Here is a 19131-nt window from a genome sequence, read left to right on the forward strand (position 1 = left end):
CACCACTCCAGCCCCTGACAATTTATTTATTTAAATATTTTTAGTTGTAGATGGACACAATTCCTTTAATTTTATTTAGTTTATGTGATGCTGGGGAATTGAACCCCATGGCTCACACATGCTAGGCAAACACTCTATCACTGAGCCACAAACCCAGCCCCTGACAATTTATTTTTTATGAATAAAAATAAGGTAAAAAAGAATGCTCCTGAATTCTCTCTGAGAATAAAATTGTAAGGAATTTTCACTCTGTATGCTATATTTACCATAATATCTTCAATCTTTGTGCTGGGACTGATAGAAACAGAACGGAAGCTACATATGCAAATTTAAATATTTTAGTAGCCAAATTAAAAATGTAAAAGGCACAATTAATAATATATCCCAATTTGTTCATTTTTACATGTCATAAAAAACTATCAATGAAGATATTTTACTTTCTTTTTTTTTTTTTTTCTCAGAGATAATGCATTTATAAACACAGAAATGGTTACAACAAAGATGGCCGTGATGAGCGGGTATATATATATTTATATATATATATTTATATATAAATCCATGTCTGGCGTCTGACCGTGGCACCTAGGGAGCTAAGTCCAGTCCTTTTGTCTACCCTGAACACTCCCTTCTCTGCAACACATTTGTTCTGGGGGTTTCACAGAGAACACAAAGTTCTCATAGCTCCTTGGGGGATCAGATAGGGAGACAGAGTACAGGGCCTTGGTTGACAGAGAATGGGGCGAGAGGTTCTGAGGAAAACCATAACCCATACTTCTAAGCCATCCTTGACCACCTGGGAAATCTCTGGTCCTTGGGGATCACATCTAAGCCCTTGCCCCCTTACAAATAGATATTTTACTTTCTTTCTTCTTTTTATTTTTTTAAACTTAGTTCTCAATAACTGGGGTATATTTTACACCGTCAGCACATCTCCATTTGAACTTGCCCCCAGTTCAAGCATTTGATAGCTACAAGTCACCAGTGGTTACTGTAATGGGTAGTACTCATCTATGTATGTTTAAAATTAGGGTTTAGTTTACTGAACAGCCATCTTTCAAGAACCTTTCGAGAAGCACATTATGAAATATAGTGTGGCTGAGGGTCTTAGTGCTATGGACAGGGTGACCAGGCTATGTTTACCTCCTAGCTAGCTGTGTGACCCTAATACTGCATATACTCCCTCTTCATTCAGTTTTTTCACCTTTAGTTCCTTCAAGAATTAACATATCAGTAGGATATGAGAGAGAGTGATTTACATTTATGAAATTAAAAAAGGAAGCTAAGTCTTATGAGAACATTAATAGCTTTGAAGATGAATGACATGTGCCCTAGTTTCTATATATGCCAGTTAACAGTGTTTACTTGGTTTGTTTAAAAAGAGTGTGCCAGACCACATTCCAAAATAACAGCTGTTTTTATTGCATTTCCTTTCAGTTTTCCCTTGCTGTCTAAGCCAATTGTACTGTAATGACAACTAATTATCACAACTATCCAAATAAATGTTTCATAATTCTTTCCCAGTAACCTTTTGGAGTACTGGTATTAAAGCAGTAATCAAGGAATTAACAACCAAAAATAGTGGGAATCTTACTATAGGTTCACAGTTTCTTAAGAGTCAGTTCTCTTCATGTCCGCATTTAAAATGTTTTGGATATTAGGAAAGTTAAAAGGTGCTAATGATACATATAATGTGAGACCCCTGTAGAGTCAAAACAGTAATAGCTCTGTTTCAAACACATGAAGAGCAACTTTAAATAAAATATATAAAGACTAAATAACTTTATGTGAGTGAATCTAATCCAATATTGCTGTCAAATGAATTTAAAGTCACATCAATCAGATTAATGTCACCAAATGAGTAGCAAAGGATTTCAAAGTTTTTCATATTTCAGAATTATGCATGAGGGATATGAACCCACTACAAAATGGCTGGCCTACAGCTTAGACCATCTGGCATCATATTGCCACCCTGTGGCCTTGAGTATTTTTCCTATCTCTAGGATAGAAAATGACCTCGGATGCCCAGAGGCCTTATCACTTTGAAGGCATGGCTGGCAAAGCCTTAGAGAAGCTGGAGTATGTGGGTGTGGGATAAATGGCAAGACTACAAGGCAACACTGCATTGTTACTCATTTCTGGTTTTCCCTTTCCTCTACTATACAGTATTAACTAACCCTGGAGTTGGTTCTGTAACATAAAATAATCACATTCAGAATGTCCAAATGTCTGAGATATTATAAGCACAGGTTGTTAAACCCTCTCCCCTGGGATATACTTTAGTAGCTGTGTGGGCCTAGGCAAGTTACTTAATTGCTCTGTGCCTCATTTTCAGGATAAATAAGAACACACCTTATAGGAACAATTGCATGAATTATTCCTGTGCTAAGTGCAGGGAGAGCCACTAAGGAAACACTCTAAAGCACTACAGTTTTTGTGGGCAGTGATCTCTAGACAAGCGGTTCTCAGCTGGGGGTGCTTTTGCTCATGAAAGACTTTTAACAATGTCTGGAGACAATCTTGGATATCACAGTTGGCATGTAGAGGGGAGAAGCCAGGGGTGCAACAATGCACAGGACAGCCCCACACAATGTCAACCTGAAGCATCACCAGTGCTGGGGTTGAAAATCCTGCTAAAGACCATTTTATTCTATAGAGGAGGAAATGTGTATCAAAGAGATTAAGAAGACATTCCAGTTAAAGTAAAGCAGGGAATGATAATTTTCATCTCCTTATTCTCAGTAGCTTTTTTTTAAAAATTCTTTTTCTTTTCTTTAAGTGGGAAAGACAAAATAAAGCCCTCCTTACCAACACTCACCTATGAAAGAATTATAAAAGTCACTCCCAAATACTGATCAGGAAAAATGTGTACTCTAGACTCAATTATGGCTCTTTGGTAAAACAATAAGCAAGTTATAGCTCGTGGGCCAAATTCGGCCTGCTTCTCATTTTGGTAAAATTTGGAGCATAGCAATGTTTATTTGTTTACATGTTAAGCTATGTTTGCTTTTTCACTACAATAGCAAAAGATGCTGTATGAATCCATCCCATGTATTCTAAAATATTTACTATCTGGCCTTTGATAAAAAAAGTTTGCTGACCTCTGCTGTATTAAAAAATTATTTTTGTTGGGTACGGTGGCACATGCCTGTAATCCCAGAGGCTTGGAAGGCTGAGTCAGGAGGTTTTCAGAGTTCAAGGCCAGCCTCAACAATTTAGCGAAGCCCTAAATAACTCAACAAAGTCCTAAATAACTCAGCGAGACCCTGTCTCTAAATAAAGTACAAAAAAGGGCTGGGGAAGTGACTCAGTGGTTAAGCGCCCCTGGGTTCAATCCAAAAAGAAAAAAAAATCATTTAAAATATTCAGCATTAGTTAAACCATGAATGGTTTAAGTACAAATACAGTACTTTATCTGATTTCATATTAAAGAAAACAATGTCTAGCAACATGGCTGAAGTGCAGTTGGGACACCTATATTTACCTGTATTCTGTCTTCAAATAGTGGTTACCTCGTTCCAAACACGTAATTAAATCTGTCATAAATAAAGATAATTGCAGTTAGTAAACTAAGTGGAAATTAAGGCACTCATATTCTAAAGATTTCTTTTTAAATAAAAAAGACAATTTTAAAAAAGCATTTATTCATTATCTAGTTATCTGGATTTTCCTGTTTAAAAATAAACAAAAACTGAGGACATTATCTCTAGTATGAAATCAATTCCTTTCCTTTCTTTTTTCTATCACCGTGAAGGTTTTTCAGTGTTATCATATAGTGCACGATAAGAGAATCTATTTTCAACAGAAAAACCAACACCAGTTAGTTATTATCCACTACATACCTACACAGATCCTGTGCAAAACTCCCCTGACAGGAGGAAAAGAATTTCAAAAGCCCAGCATGGTTCCTACAGTTTCCCAGGAACATTTTATCAACAATTTAGTCAGTGGCCTCCAGTGACACAAAAGCAGGTATTTACCCAGAACACCAACAGCATATCAGCTTTGATCATTTAGGGTCAAGCACTTAAAAAAGAGTATGCTTTCTAGTGTTATTTACATAACTAAACTAATATTCAGCAATTGGGAAGCTAAAATACTATGAATCACTATTTTTTTCCCCTTTCTGATACAAGTAAATGAACCCATGGACACTCTTATTACTGAGTTATACCTCCAGACCTTTTTATTTTGTGAAGGGTCTCAGTAAGTTGCCCAGCCTGGCCTTGAACTTATGATTCTCCTGCCTCAGGCTCCTAAGTAGCTGGTATTAGAGATACCACCACAGCCAGAGATACTATGTGGATCTCAACAAATTCAGATAAACTTACTTCAATGCCCTAAATATTCCACTCTTGCTATAATAGTTTTTTTTTTTTTTTTCATAAACCTTTTCAAGAATCGTAGGAAGCAAGATACAGTGAACACTGGCCATGTGGCCCATCAGATCTAGTTAGCTGTGAAAGAAATGAACAGCGCATCCCTTTCCCAGAATATTTCTGCCAGAGGGGACTGAGGGCAGAACTTTTGGGCACCTCTGTGACCCTGGGAGGGTGTGAAGTGGGCTGCATAGTAATTACTCTGGAGTTCAAGGAGCCAGGACAGGAGGAGACACTTTTCCCTCTCCTCACTTTGTGTTTCCTTTCCCTTCTCTTTCACTCAAGATTAGCTCCAAGGTTAAGACACCAAGTGACAGCACCTTCTGCATACTACTTAAATTGTGGGTGTCTCCTGTGCTGGTGCACTAGGGTATGTTGAGGGTAGAGATGGGGTCACCAGTTCAAAGGCTTGTCCCCTGAGGAAAGGAAGCTAGGGGAGAACTCAGAGAAGACCAGGCCTTAGCGGGGCCAGGAGGGGAGCCCTGAAGAAGTATCACCCAAGCCTTTTAGAAAAAATGAGATCCACCTTAGGCCACATAGGTCAACGGATCCATTTATGACATAATGATTCCATTCAAATCTAACCACCTCTACTTATGAAGACAGTTTTCTTCTCTTCCCTCACATCTTAATTGTGCACTTCAGATCACAATTCTGCCCAGAGAAGGTGATAAGTACTGAGAGGAAGTCTTAGATAGCATTTACAGATTTGTGTTGATTCTTATGCTATACCTGGATGGTCGCTGCTGGCATAGGTCAGCAAGAAACCTCGACCAGAAATGTGGGATCCACTCTCAAAACGGACAGTTACTTCACTTGTATTCAGCAAGAGTTCTCTCGGAACAGTCATTCTTCCACAATATGGACCTAAAACAAAGCATACTTGTGGCACATTTCAAAATTTACACCAACTGAAAAAATTGCTTGTGTTATTTCTTCCCTAAAGGGTCAAATTTATTACATAACACATAGGTAAAATTCTAATCCTTACCCCTCTGGAATTTTGTTTGACCTGGAGATTGATAATTTGTGACTGAGTTGTGAACTTAATAGGAATACTAGGCTAAGGGGTAAAGTGGCTTACCCTTAATAAGCAACAGGCTGTTGTTAGTTAATCATGAACAACCTGGATAGGTTTTGATTTTGGAAACAGAAGACTAATAAACACAGATGCATTAGGTAATAAAGAAAATATTATCACAAGAAAGATATTCTAGGGTTGTTCTAAATTTGCTCAAAGAAACTCATAAATTCTGAGATTCCAGAATGAAGACTGCCCAATGCATGATGAAAATCTTACTCATCTTACAATGTTCATGTTTGTCTCTGTCTTATAGAAACTTCTGCTTAAACCATACAGTGTATGTTGATGGATACAATAGGTTTACAAAAAGCAGAAAAATTTCCAAAGTCTTGTAATACCATAGTATAAATTATGTAGTTTAAAAAAAATGCTTGAAAAGCAATAAGAATCTCAATGAACTTTTACAAGAGCAAAATTACATTTGGAGCTTAAAAAACAAACAACAACAACAACAAAAACCTTTCTTAAGACTATTCAAATAAAAGTTTAGCTTGCAAGTGTCACCTTAAAAGTCAGGTAGGTAAAATAATCTCTATGAAATAGGGATTAGGATGCAAATTTGGAAGAGAGGTATTCTTCATGAACTTCTCTCAAAACAAGAACAATGAGCAAGTTAATGAAAGAGAAGGAAAGGAAGAAAAATGACCACTTCCACTCAGTGTGAATAAAACTGTGTTACACAGACCACAACCAACAAAGGGACTGAACTGTTTAACATCCAGGAGATCATGAATCAACTAATCCTTTCTCTCCAGCTATGAAGGATTTGATCTCTCTCCTATCCTGTCCAGGGTTCACATTCTGGAGATGTGACAGAATAAGCGTGCTGGGTGCTTACCTGCATGCCCTGCATCTCTGCTGTTCCTTATTATTGAGTCATAGTTAATTCCAAATAAAAAATGACCATGTCCTTCTTTAGAAACTTCATCACATATAATTAAAGACTAAATGCTGCAAATTACTTAAAATAGTATACCTAGAACATAGTGAGATCAATATAAATGCTTATTAAATAAATAAATGAACAAATTAAAAACGAACAAACAAATAATGCCTATTTTCTCTTTAGATTGCATTCCAGGGAGCAAGGAAGTTTTATATCCATCCATTTGGCTCCAACAGATTGCACCTGGCAGGTGCAGTTTGTCGAATATCGTTTGGATTGAATTGATCCAAATGGTCTTCTATTTACAACAGTATATGAAAGCCAAACCCAAATAAAAGGATAATAAAATATTTTTAATTTTGTCACTTTAAAACAACATGGAAAGCCAGAGGTGGTGATACACACCTGTAATCCCAAAGACTTGAGAGGTTGAGGCAGGAGAATCATAGGTTCAAAGCCAGCCTCAGCAACTTAGTGAGGCTGTAAGCAACCTAGTGAGATCCTGCCTCTAAATAAACAAACAAACAAATAAACAAATAAATAAATAAATAAAGGGCTAGGGATGTTGCTCAGTGTTTAAGCGCTTTGGGTTCAATCCCTGGTACCAAAAAAATAAAAACACAGAAAAATCAAGAAGAAAACAATAGAGAAGAAAAAAAATAGTGTAATGGATAATATAGATTTTTATGTTTTACATTTTAATATTGCTCATAAATATTGTAGATAAGCAATAGAGACTAAATCTATTTTAATATAATGAGGTTGAATGACAAGCATTTAAAATTTTTTTTAATGTATTTTTTTGTTGTTGTTGTAGGTGGACACAATACCTTTATTTTCTTTTTAATATGATGCTGAGGATCGAACCCAGTGCTTGAAGTGTGCCAGGCGAGCGCTCTACCATTGAACCCCAGCCCCAGACCAAATGACAAGCATTTTTACAAGATTAAATTGAGTTACATTGATGTATTTGACTTAATTATCAATGGGAATGTTTGCTTTTTTGTTTTTGTTTTGTTTAGATTTTTATGGAAAAGTTGAAAGGAAAGATTGCAAACTTGTATTCATTTTACACAGATAAGTGTATGTTATCACACTAAGTTGTGCAATATATATGATTCCCTAGACTCAAAAATACAGTAAATACAGTAATATAGTAAAACTCTAATTTGGTTTTATCCTCCCAAAGTTATGATGGGCATGTAAATACTTCTGGAAGAAGTTCAAAGAAAGAAAAGGTAAACACACTCTCCTGTAATTACCCTTATGCCCCAGACACCAATCCCTCTCACATCTACCAAAAATGTGCTGCAAAAATGTAACTGAATCCTAGAGGGAGTGGAATACACCCTCTTTGTGTAAATGTCATGATCAAGAGTCATTTTCATGGTTTCATCACAATTGCCACCATCACAACAGCAGGAGGGAATGATCTTGGCATGGGCATAGGAGGGAGCCCCAGCTACAGGGTGGCCTGTAGCAAAACATCCAAATTATCCCATCTCAAGGCTTGACAGATGCAGATTCCTTAGAGACGAGACATCAGTAACTACATTCCTAGCATTAAAAGGAAAAGAGATGAAAACAGAAAAATGGGACTGACTGTGAGAGAGAAAAATAATTCATGGGAAACCACTGAAAGGCCCTGGTCTGTCCTAAACCATGTTCTCTGTTTTCACCAGATGGTATCTTTTCTTATGAAAGCCTTTCTCAGCCCACTCCTGCCCAAAGGATGTAAAGTCATCTACTGCATAAAAATATTCTGGTCAACGACAGACTATTTTCATTTTGGTGGTCCCATACAATAGTAATGGAGCTGGGATTCCTATTGCCTTGTGTCACTGTGGCCATTGTTATGTCAGCACAACATGGTAACACTAACTTCCTAGGCTACTAATTGTATAAAAGTACAGAGCATACAAGCATGTGCAGTACATATGCTTGCTAATGTTAAATAATTATAGTACTGGTTTATCTACTTATATTTTTATCATTATTTTGGAGTGTATTCCTTCTATTCATATATAAAAAAAAGTTTACAGTTAAAGAGTAAGCCACATGACATCAGCAGCAGCTTCATAGGTCTCATGCTTGCCACATCATGGGTTGCATCAAGGACTGTGTAAAGTGATTGATCTGTCCCATCTAGGTTTGCATGACGATAGTCTGATGTTTGAACAATGACAAAATTGCCCAACAGGGCATTTCTCAGAATCTATCTCTATTGCTAAGTGACAGTAGAGACAGGTCTCTTCACTGTTATGCTCTGTCTTGACTTTTAAGAAGGGTTCACACCTGTATGTAAACATTTACAAGGATAAACTTAAATGGAAATGAAAGCTTAGTGATTTCTCATTTTGACCATGGTTATATTTTCTAGCCCAAGCAGCGTTACTGGATTTGCAAACCTGTCTCAATTCAAAGCGAGAATGGACTCCAGCTTTTTATAGTTCCCTCTAAAAAGAAGACTGGCACTTTCCAGGGATGTTTGCTTTACAACCAGCAGGGCCACACTACACTGGGACTTGCCATCTAACTTTTACCTTTTGTGGAATGTAACTGGCAGCCTTGGATTGTGGGAAGAACTGTCAGTGATACCAAATGCAACCACATTTTGTGGCATTTGGCATCAGATGTGAGAGACCAAGACCTAGTAGACAATGGACTGATTCCTTGGACAAAAGGAATAAAGGGCCAAGAACCCTAGGAGCTGCCTTCTTTCGAGCCCAGTAGCCCCATTCCTCTCCGCACATCCCCTGTTTGGGGCTACTGTTCCCTTAGCAGCTGAGAGGAAAACCCTTTATCTTTCCATCCATGAATAAAGAGAGCTGTCCTACAAGGAAGAATAAATTGCCTGTTCCTTGCCAAGGCCAGAATCCTCTTGATTCTCTGACAATCTCTGAAGCAATTTATAGCATTTCTGCATTCTCCATGAACTGTCTGCCCAAGTCTCTGGGCATTAGGAAGCAATGGGAGTTTGATTAAAAACTGTTCCAGGCCATTCATTCAGGTCCATGTGTGGTTTTGACCTTGAAATTGATGAAACTATGTTATTGTTTCATCTGTGAAAGAGACATGTTTTTTAAAGTGCTATGACATCATTAGAAAAAGACAAAGAAATCTCACTCCCTCCATAACCACACTGTCAGTGGTAAGAAACAGAAACACTAAGTCAAATACCTAACTCCTGAGGGGGTTGTCATAAATTAAGAGGAACAAGAACAAAGCAGCCTCCTAAAACCCCTGGTCAGTCTTACAAAGCTCCTTCTGAAGTACACATGGATTTTTCATAATAGCTAAGAACGTGCCTGGTGGACCTCAGTGGCCTTGCCTGGGAGTATCACTGGCAGAGGCAGCTACATGGCACACCCTCAGCTGCCAGAGAAGTGGCTCTGGGCTTGGCCTGGCTTTGAGGCATGCTGATAAAACAACTTCCAGAAATGCTGAAGCTGCAAACACATTAGATTTGTGTCCATTTTCCATTTGCTTTTTCAATGCAGTCCAATAGCAGGGTTTGTCCTTGCTTGCTAATTGTAGTAGAGTCATTGTGCAAAATTACAGAATTTTCAGGGCCATTTTCTTTGAAAAGGAGAGAAATTAGCATTAAAAAGGGATATTCCTAGACTGTGCCATTAAAACCATAGTCACGTAACAATGTAAGTGGTATCCCTAGAGAGTTTTGGTCTCTGGTTCCCAGACAAAAATCAGTGACAGATGACAAATGAACAGGCGGGTTCCTAGACAAAGGTGCAACTTTCTTTGGGGTTCAGGGACCCAGGTCAATAGTGCCTTAGCACTGGAGCTTATTGCTGTCCCCCAAAAGATGACAGTTACTGACACAGTTTGTCTTGGGAAGTATTTGGGAGGAAGGAAAAGCTCTTTCTTCTGGACACATGATCATGTTAATGAAATATTTAGAGTGGAACATTCTAGCTGATTTGACCTTTAATATGTTGAAAATTTCTTTGAAGTTTTGTTTTATCTTTAAAACTCATAATTCTAATCAATAATACGTCTGAGAGACATAAACTACTTATAAAATAGAGGCTTCTGATGTATTGTTTCCCCTCTTTGGGCTTTTAAAAAATCAAGAGACATTACAATTAGATCTCATTGCAGTATGTCAGATATATATCATTCTAAAAAATAATCAGAGAAATATTATGATTATGAGTCAAAACTCTTACTATTGCTTCCTGCTTTCCCCATTTCTTCTTTTTTTTTTTTTTTTTCTAGTGCGAACATCAACAGTTGACTTCACATCATTGTACTTCTAAGTCACTGACAATGGTTAAAAAATTGAGGTTGGAGGTGGAGGTATAGGAAATGCAAGAGAACAATTCTTGAACTTCCTGATTTTCCTACAGTGCAAATCATTTAGCAGAACATGATTAATGTAACTGACTGCACGTAGGATCCTGTAGTGAAGCAATTCCTCATCTCCCTGGCCAACCTGCCTCCTCTAAGTATTTTAACTAAAAAGCATTTTTTTTTTTAAGTTTTAAATTTATACCAGTATTCTGTGAGTGAGTGATTTCTCATAATCCCATCTTATTTTCAGGATACACCTGTGGAAAGGCCTGGAGAAGTTTCCCTTTCTTCCAGCAAGTGATAAATAAGAACTGTAATAGGGGTCTTCTAAAGCACAAACCAAGGGATCAGACAGTGTGGTGCTTAAGAGTGGATTTTTTGGAGCCAAATGAGCACTTGTATCTTGCTAAGTGATCTAAGCATATTTCTTGACCTCTTTAAGCTTCAGTTTCCTTGTGTACAGTGGTTAGTAACAGGACCTGTCTCACAGGGATACTGTGAGGGTGAAATAAGTCAGGAACTCTAAGGTACTGAGCACATGGTTGAGTGCTCAGTCACAGGCACCTTCTACATGATTTCAAAGTTTTTCCATATAATAAATGTAGACCTAAAACTTTATGGACATTTGGGTCCTTTAATGCAGAAGAGATGTCTATAGATAGAGAGATCTTACTGTGAGTCTTCTTACAGTGTGAATAAATACATCTTTTCTAAAAATCCAGACTTTTATATTATGTTTGTCAAAATCAAACTACATACAACCCGATGTTGATTGAGCATCTGCAATTGTAGGGCTATGCTAAGCATTAAGCGATAATAAAAGGATGAATAAAAGGTACTTTGTGGTTCAGGGAACCCCATATCTGGTAGAGAAGACAAAATAATTATCTCAACTGAAAATGGGTACTCTGCTGAAAGTTTAGAAAAGGTTATTGGCAAAGGAGATAGTGATTGAAATTGCCAGACATTTGAGAAGTTTCTAGGGCAGGGAGCCCTAGATTTTGGAACTTGAAATATATGTGTGTGTGTGTGTGTGTGTGTGTGTGTGTGTGTGTGTGTGTGTTAGAAGGAGCAGGAAAAGCAGGAGAAGGAAGAAAAAGAGCTCATGAGAGCAAAAACATCAACAAATGCAAAAACATATCGGGACAGGATATATTTAGGAAGATATATTTAGGAAGAGGCACGAAGTTAACAATTTTAGAGATGAGGCTGGAAAGGACAGTATAGAAGAGAGAAAGAAGTGTCTTGATATCATGCTAGAGAGTTCCTTTAGCCAGAGAAGCACAATTGAAAATTTTTGAAACGAAGAATTATTACCACAATATTTAACAAGATAACCTTAGATGAAATGGAGACTGGCAAGAGGAGAGAGGAAAACCAGGAGGATTGTTCATAAAGAAATACAGGTTTAGTGCCCTTTATCTGAAATGCTCTGACCAGGAGTGTTTCAGATCCTGAAGCTTTTGAATTTTGGAATATTTGCCAAAATTTTACCAGCTGAACTTCCTTAACTAAAAACCCAAAGCCAACATGTTTTGAAATCCAAAGTGCTCTAAAATCCAAAACTTTTTGAATGTCATGAGTGCTTAACAAGTTTTACATTTTAGAGCATTTTGGATATCAGAATTTTGGAGTAGGGAAGCTCAACCTGTAGATATAGAGATGTGACCTGGTATTATCAGTGAAAAAAAAACTTAAAAAGCCAGGCTAATCATACTTAATGAATAGTCGTAATGAATAGTCTTAATGAATAGGTGTTTTCTGCTCATTTCACAAAGATAAATGGAGAATATCCATATACAGAGCTAGTTCTGGCTCAGGGAACACCTGCCACTGGCTTGGAATGATTTGAGCAAATTCTAAGGCCATTGAAACATACCAGGAGTAAAGTAGGGTATGCCGTTGCTGTTCAGTCTCTGCTTGGTGGAAGGACCAAGGAGCATCTTAAGACAAGGAATAACAATGTGCAAGATTACTGGGAGAAGGAGAGGGCGGGGGAGGACGGACAGAGCTGATGAGGCTAACAGTTACTGAATGCTTATTCTGAGCCAGACATCATTCTTTAAATGTACACACATATGCATCCATCACCCATAAGTGGTAGACACTATAATTTGCTCATTTCAAAGATGAGGAAATGGAGACACAGAAAGGCTAAGTAATTTGTTCAAAGTTAAAAATATGTGGTGAGAAGTATAAAAATTTAGTCAGAAACAAAAACTGAATCCAAGCTGAAGGCCAGCCTGAACAAGGTCCTTTTGAGGTCGTAAGGGTCTATGAGAACTGGCCAGTATCTGGTTCCTGCTAAGACCTCTCCAGGAGTATTTCAGGATGTCAAGGAACAACCCAAACTTCATCCATAGGGAAAAGGTCAGTTTTCAGGGAAAAGAGTCAATCTCTTGAGAGACCAGGAAAATGGAAATGATAGTTCCTCTGGGGTACCCAAAGACAGTGGTGGCACAATGTACCTGTAAGTGAATTCAAATCCCTAGGTCTCTTCTGGTCAGCAAGACTGGAGATAGAACTTAGCCAGAAGGCAAGTGAAATTTTAAAGTTAAGAATTAAGATCACCTGTTGGGCATGGTGGTGTACAAGGGCTTTGGAAGCTGAGGCAGGAGGATTGCAAGTTCAAAGCCAGCATCAGCAACTTAGCGAGGCCCTAAGCAACTTGGTGAGACTCTGTCTCCAAATAAAATACAAAAAGGGCTGGGGATGTGGCTCAGTGGTTGATTACCCTTGGTACCAAAAAAAAAAAAAAAGAATAAAGATCACCCATATGAACTCAGTCTTTCCTCTTCTGTAAAGCAACCTTAGACATTTTATATTTAGGTGCCTGAGTTAGCACCCATTTTTTTCAAGATTTTTTTTTTTTTTTTTTTGGTGGTGCTGGGGATTGAACCCAGGGCCTTGTGTATGCTAGGCAAGCACTCTACCAACTGAACTATATCCCCAGTCCCTTTTCTCCAAGATATTTTAATGTTTCATGTAGCCAACCTACTATTTTACATCATGAACATAAAAGTGGGAAGGGGATGGTATGCGAAGCAGTACAAAAGCAGCATTCTTAAAGTCCTACATCACAATTTTAAATGTAATGAATAGGTGTTTTCTGCTCATTTCACAAAGATAAATGGAGAATATCCATATACAGAGCTAGTTCTGGCTCAGGGAATACCTGCCATTGGCGGTGGTGTTGGGGATTAAAAGAAAGGCTACTTAACTAAAGGTTACTTGTTTGAAACTTCAAACTCCACCTTTAAAAGTAAGTGTATTCAGTCTTAGAACAGATTTACTACCTTAATCAAGTTTCTGTTATTTTACATGTCCAAATAGAAGGTAAACTTGTTTCCCAAAATTATGTTCCAAAAACAAAGCATCACCTTATAAATGAGTCCTGTTGAAGTCTCATAATGATCTATTTGAAGAACAAAGAAACAACCACTCAGGAAGATGTTTGAGCTTGACAGAACCTAAAATCAATACAATTTTTGAATGTGCAAAAAGAGTCCACCTGACAAGATAGTGAAAAGGAAAACAAGAAAATTTAATGCAGATTTAGTTCTTATTTTGTGGGGCAGGGATCTATGACGTCACAATTTTCAATGGAAATTGGAAATTGTTATAATATTATGCTAGCCAAGAATGTATCATCTGAATTTAATCATAAGGGCACATCAAACAAACTTAAATTGATAGATACTCTATAAACTAACTGGTCAGCACTCTTTAAACCATACAAAAGATAAAGACAGACTGAGTAACTATTCTAGATTAAAGGAGACTGAGAAGCATGGCAAATAAATGCTTTGTAATCCTGAATTGAATCCTAGACCAAAAAAGGGACATTAGTGTTTCTTTTGAAGGAAATCTCAGTTAAACTGAGAAGCATGGCAAATAAATGCTTTGTAATCCTGAATTGGATCCTAGACTAAAAAAGGGACATTAGTGTTTCTTTTGAAGAAAATCTCAGTTAGTTTGGTCTCTTAAATAAAAATCTACAGTTCCCTTGGTACTAGGAAAGACAATGTTTACTAAGCAAAGTATAATACTTCTTAAAGACTTTTTTTTTTTTTTTTGGCTAAGATAATAGCACACACAATCTTGAAAAAACTTATCCAAAGAAGAGGAAATGGAGACACAGAAATTAAATTTTTATTGAAATGTGAAATTAATTTTTATTGAAAAGTGAAATTAATGTTTATAATATCTCAATAACTTGTTTTTTCTATAAAAATCTTAACATATTTTCTAAAATGAAGTTGATACATTTAACATTATAAATTTTTCTGTCTTTTGAGTGTTTCAAGGGTATTTTGAAGAGACAGTTTCTTCACTCAGCCATAGACATAAAAATACATTCTTGGGCTGGGGTTGTGGCTCAGTGGTAGAACACTCACCTAGCATGTGGGAGGCGCTGAGTTCAATCCTCAGCACCACATAATAAATAAATAAAATGAAGGTATTATGTCAACTACAACTAAAATATACATAAAAAATATATGCTTTCTACGGATACTGGAACCTGAAAGATAAGCTACAGTTGTAATATACATAACAAAGAGAGTAATATTATCATCTAGCCCTGTATCAGACCTTTTAACACTGATGAAATCAAGTGCACTGTGAAAGCTGTTGTGGCTGTTGACACTTATTTACAGTTCATTTTGTTACCAAGAATGTGGATCTTAAAAATGCCCAAAGTATATGAAACAAACATTTTAAAACAATATTGACATGGGGATGAACTTTTAAAAATTAACTGCACAGTGATAAAACTGTACAGCTGCAGCATATTCACAATGATTAATGTAATCACATTCCAAGTATGTCCACTCTTGGCGGAGCTCATAAACACTAATGCCAGAAAACATTATTCTTTTTCAAAACATTAACTCTACATTCAAAATTCTGACAGCTATGAGTCTTAAAATACCTTGGCAGTGGGTTTTAACAATTAGTTGGTTAATGAAAATTATTGAGCTGGATAAACTAAAATTAATCAGCTGCTCAGCCCTATATACACAACTGTTAGAGCTGCCATATATCAAAATTTGAGAGGCTATTCCAGAATGTACTGCTATAACTCAGGGGGCATCCCCTCCACTGCTGGCCCAGGCTATACAGCTATGGATGTCTGGGATCCCGTGCTGGCCACAGGGCCAGACATCTGCAGTCATGCTGATCCTGTGAAACCCTCCCTCTCCAATGTAGAGGTGCCCCCCATCATTCTACCATCCTACCCTCCCAGGGAGCTGGGCAGCTGCCACACAGGACCCACAGAAAGACAAAGCACTTCTGCTTCCACCCCCTTCTGCATTCCTTAGGGCAATTCAAACTGACCAAGGGACTATTTAACTCAGTTAAAATAGATGTCTGGTTAGTGTTTTTGGTAAAAGAAAACCTTAAAAATAGCCACAAAAGAGAGAATTCTGAGTACCACTAAACATTTTATCTTAAGAACACTCCCAACTAAGAAAATTACTTCCTCCTTGTGATTTAGGCAAAATTGCTACATAACTTAATAATGGGCTGGCCTACCTTGGAAGGTAATAATTCAATGGCTTTCTTTGGGTGGTAGAACTGGGAGATGGGAGCAATGTCTTAGAGCCACAAAGACAAAGAAATCAATCTTTCTTTTAGCCTTTAGTTTAGCTAGCTAGCCATATGGTCCTGGGCATGTTACCTAATCTCTTTGTGCCTCAGTTTATCTGTAGAAAGAAGTTAATAATATTTACCTGAGGATGGATGTGGGGGATTCTAGAAGATATATAAAAGGGTCAAGTGTGTGCCAAGCAGCATAATAGGGACTGAGTATATTTATTTCCTTGATCATATACTCTGTTTTTAAAAGACAAATATAACTTTATACAGAAAAACTTTAAAGAGAAATAAAAAATTTACTTGGCTTTACTGCTAAAAATGAATTGCAATTCCTAGTGAAAAGTGTGTCTTGAAAACTCAAGAATCTAGAAATGCGGAGTGCAGCACCCTGAAGCCAAGCTCACCTATGTAACTACAGAAGTAGTTAATCTCATTCTTTTCCTCCTTTTTGTATATTTGGGAATACACCTCAAAGTTGATGGAGAAACTTCCTGGTGTGGGAAGCTGCATTTATTTTCCAAGTCCTGCTTTGGAAGGATTTGCTCCCTTCTGTACTGCTGCCACCTCACCAAGGCAACAGGGATGAGCCTCCACTGCTCTGTCAGCAGGTGGAATTACCTGCTCATTTATTTTCCAGGCAAGGAGATGCTTCTCCAAAGAGGCCAGTGTAGGAAAGTCATGTTTGGTCCTGCAGCAGCTGTCTCATATTTTACACTGAAGCTCTGACACTCCCTCCCTCCTTGGCATCTGAAGGGAATCCCTGGCTAAGGAATTCCCTGGCAAGTGCCTCCCTGAGCCAGTTCACTTTAGATTATCAGAGGTTACTGAATTATCATTGTCTCCAGGGGACTTCAACATTCCCACAAGTGTCATTTTTCACATTTGTGCCAAACTCCAGTTAAAAAGTTACAACCAATTGTATGAAACCACCACCTTGACTCTGTCAGAATAATTCAACCATCATTAAAATGGGCATAATATTCCAAAAGATTAAAAAAAAACTTAGATGTTTATACCTTTGTGGGCTAGACAAGTTTGGACTTCTGAGTTGTCTTGGGGCTGGACTGGGTTTCTAGACTGTGAGGGAGGCACTAAGAGCAAGGAAACTACTGGGAAAAAGGATGAAGATAGATGAACAGTTGAGTGTGTTTGAGAAACTACCTGTAGAGCTAATGGGTGACAGATTGGAGTTGAACGAATACAGAATTTTAAAAAAATTCCTAAATGCAGAAGAACCTATATATAGAATTTTGTCTTTGTTTTCCAGTTGTCTAACTCCAAACCATCTTCTGAAGTTTAGGATTAAAGGGTTGCTGTTACTTGTGATTTCACACTCTGATACACTTACAACACATCTGGAAGCACAAAAAGCTAAATTTCAACAGTTACTTAGGAAAGTATCTTTTGCACTTTCTGTTCCCTTTCCCAGAAAACTCCTGTGGAGTTCATTCCTTCACTTCATTCAAAACTCTGCTCAAATGTCCTCTTATTGGAGTGACCTTCGTGACCATGCCTTCTGATGTAGAACAGACAGACTCAACATCACCATAGGATGCCTTATTTTTCTTACTCCCTGTTTTTCTTTCTCACCACCTGCCCTATTATAGATGCTTTTATTTATTTCCTTCCTTCCTTTAGCTGCAAGTATAAGCTTCATGAGAGGAACTTTATTTTTTAACTGCTACATTTCATTTCTTTACAGTGTCTGAAACACATGGTCACTATTTGATAAACATTGGTAAAATGAATGGATGAACTGTAGACATTTTAGCCAAATGTCACACATCTCCAATTCTCTTTCCAGCAAGACTGAAACTCAAATGAAGCTTCTGAGATACACATCTCTTCATTGGATGTCCACTGTTGTTTGAGCTTATGAGCAAATACATCCAACTAACTTATCCCAAGAGTTTACTAAAAGCAAGTTTCTCTTTCTATCTTCCCAGGCTGTAATATTAATTAGCACATCATATTCCCTTCTCCCCAAATGTTCCATGCTCACAGAACACCAAGTCTGTTTTCTTACCATACTGATCTGAAGAACTGGTGAAGAGAAGATAGTCAGAAGCACAGGTCTGGGATTCAATGTCCAAATCTCCCAGCCTCAGAATTAGCCTCTTCCCTTTTGGGACTGTGATAGTCTTTTCGCAAACAGTGTGATTGGGGTAAGTTCCTGGATAATTCTTAGATGTCATTGTTCCACTGTCCTGATAGGTCACTATGTGCCCACAGCCATCACCTGGTAAAGAAAAAAAGATAAAAGACATGAATGCAATTAATTCTGAGAACTGACAGAATCCAGTACGATTTTATTCCTTTATTTTTCTAAGAGAAGAAAAAGCTAAACAATGAAGATTGAATTATTAAACAGTATTTATCATTTTAGGTTATTTCATTTCTTGCTTCCCAGTTTAGTCTTCTGAACACTGATGATCAAAATGCTTCATACAGTGTATTAGAATGGAAAGCTATTTTTTTTTCTTATCACATATCTACCCATCTGAATTTGTCCAGTAGGCCCTTGACATTGACTCATTTGTTAAAACACTCCAAAAACCAACGTCATAAAATAATTTGAAGCAGGAAAAAAAAGTTACTCATCTCAGACACTTGTGCTGATAAATGAAATATTATATATATGTGATGCCCCTGGTAGAATCCCAGGCTTACACCGAGAGGACTTGGTTTAGGTGCAAGTCACTTAGCTGGAGAGTGAGCCTACTGGGCATTTCATATTTATGTTTTATTTAATGACAGTCACAGGCTTGAATGTTCCTGATAGACTCAGTATGTATCCTTAGAAAATATCAAGAATCTACTTGCCACATTCTAGACACACGTTGACTTTGGAGGCCCAAAAATAGCATAAGCTA

General features: G+C 37.5%; 1 protein-coding gene and 1 long non-coding RNA gene across 2 annotated transcripts in view; one reads left to right on the forward strand and one right to left on the reverse strand.

Moving 5' to 3' along the window:
- Positions 1 to 19131, reverse strand: part of Dcbld1 (discoidin, CUB and LCCL domain containing 1) — a 58842-nt gene that overhangs the window by 20028 nt on the left and 19683 nt on the right. The window contains exons 2-4 of the mRNA XM_027953027.2: positions 18285 to 18497; positions 5109 to 5243; positions 3482 to 3533 (exon numbers count right to left, since the gene is read on the reverse strand). Coding sequence (XP_027808828.2) covers positions 3482 to 3533; positions 5109 to 5243; positions 18285 to 18497 — 400 coding nt within the window. The remainder of the gene's footprint in view (positions 1 to 3481; positions 3534 to 5108; positions 5244 to 18284; positions 18498 to 19131) is intronic.
- LOC114106198 (uncharacterized) lies at positions 7446 to 9214 on the forward strand. The gene is made up of 2 exons (XR_003585157.3): positions 7446 to 7584; positions 8727 to 9214. It is a non-coding gene; the product is annotated as an uncharacterized lncRNA (long non-coding RNA).

Source organism: Marmota flaviventris, chromosome 6 (assembly GCF_047511675.1).
Source record: "Marmota flaviventris isolate mMarFla1 chromosome 6, mMarFla1.hap1, whole genome shotgun sequence".
Classification (NCBI taxonomy): domain Eukaryota; kingdom Metazoa; phylum Chordata; class Mammalia; order Rodentia; family Sciuridae; genus Marmota; species Marmota flaviventris.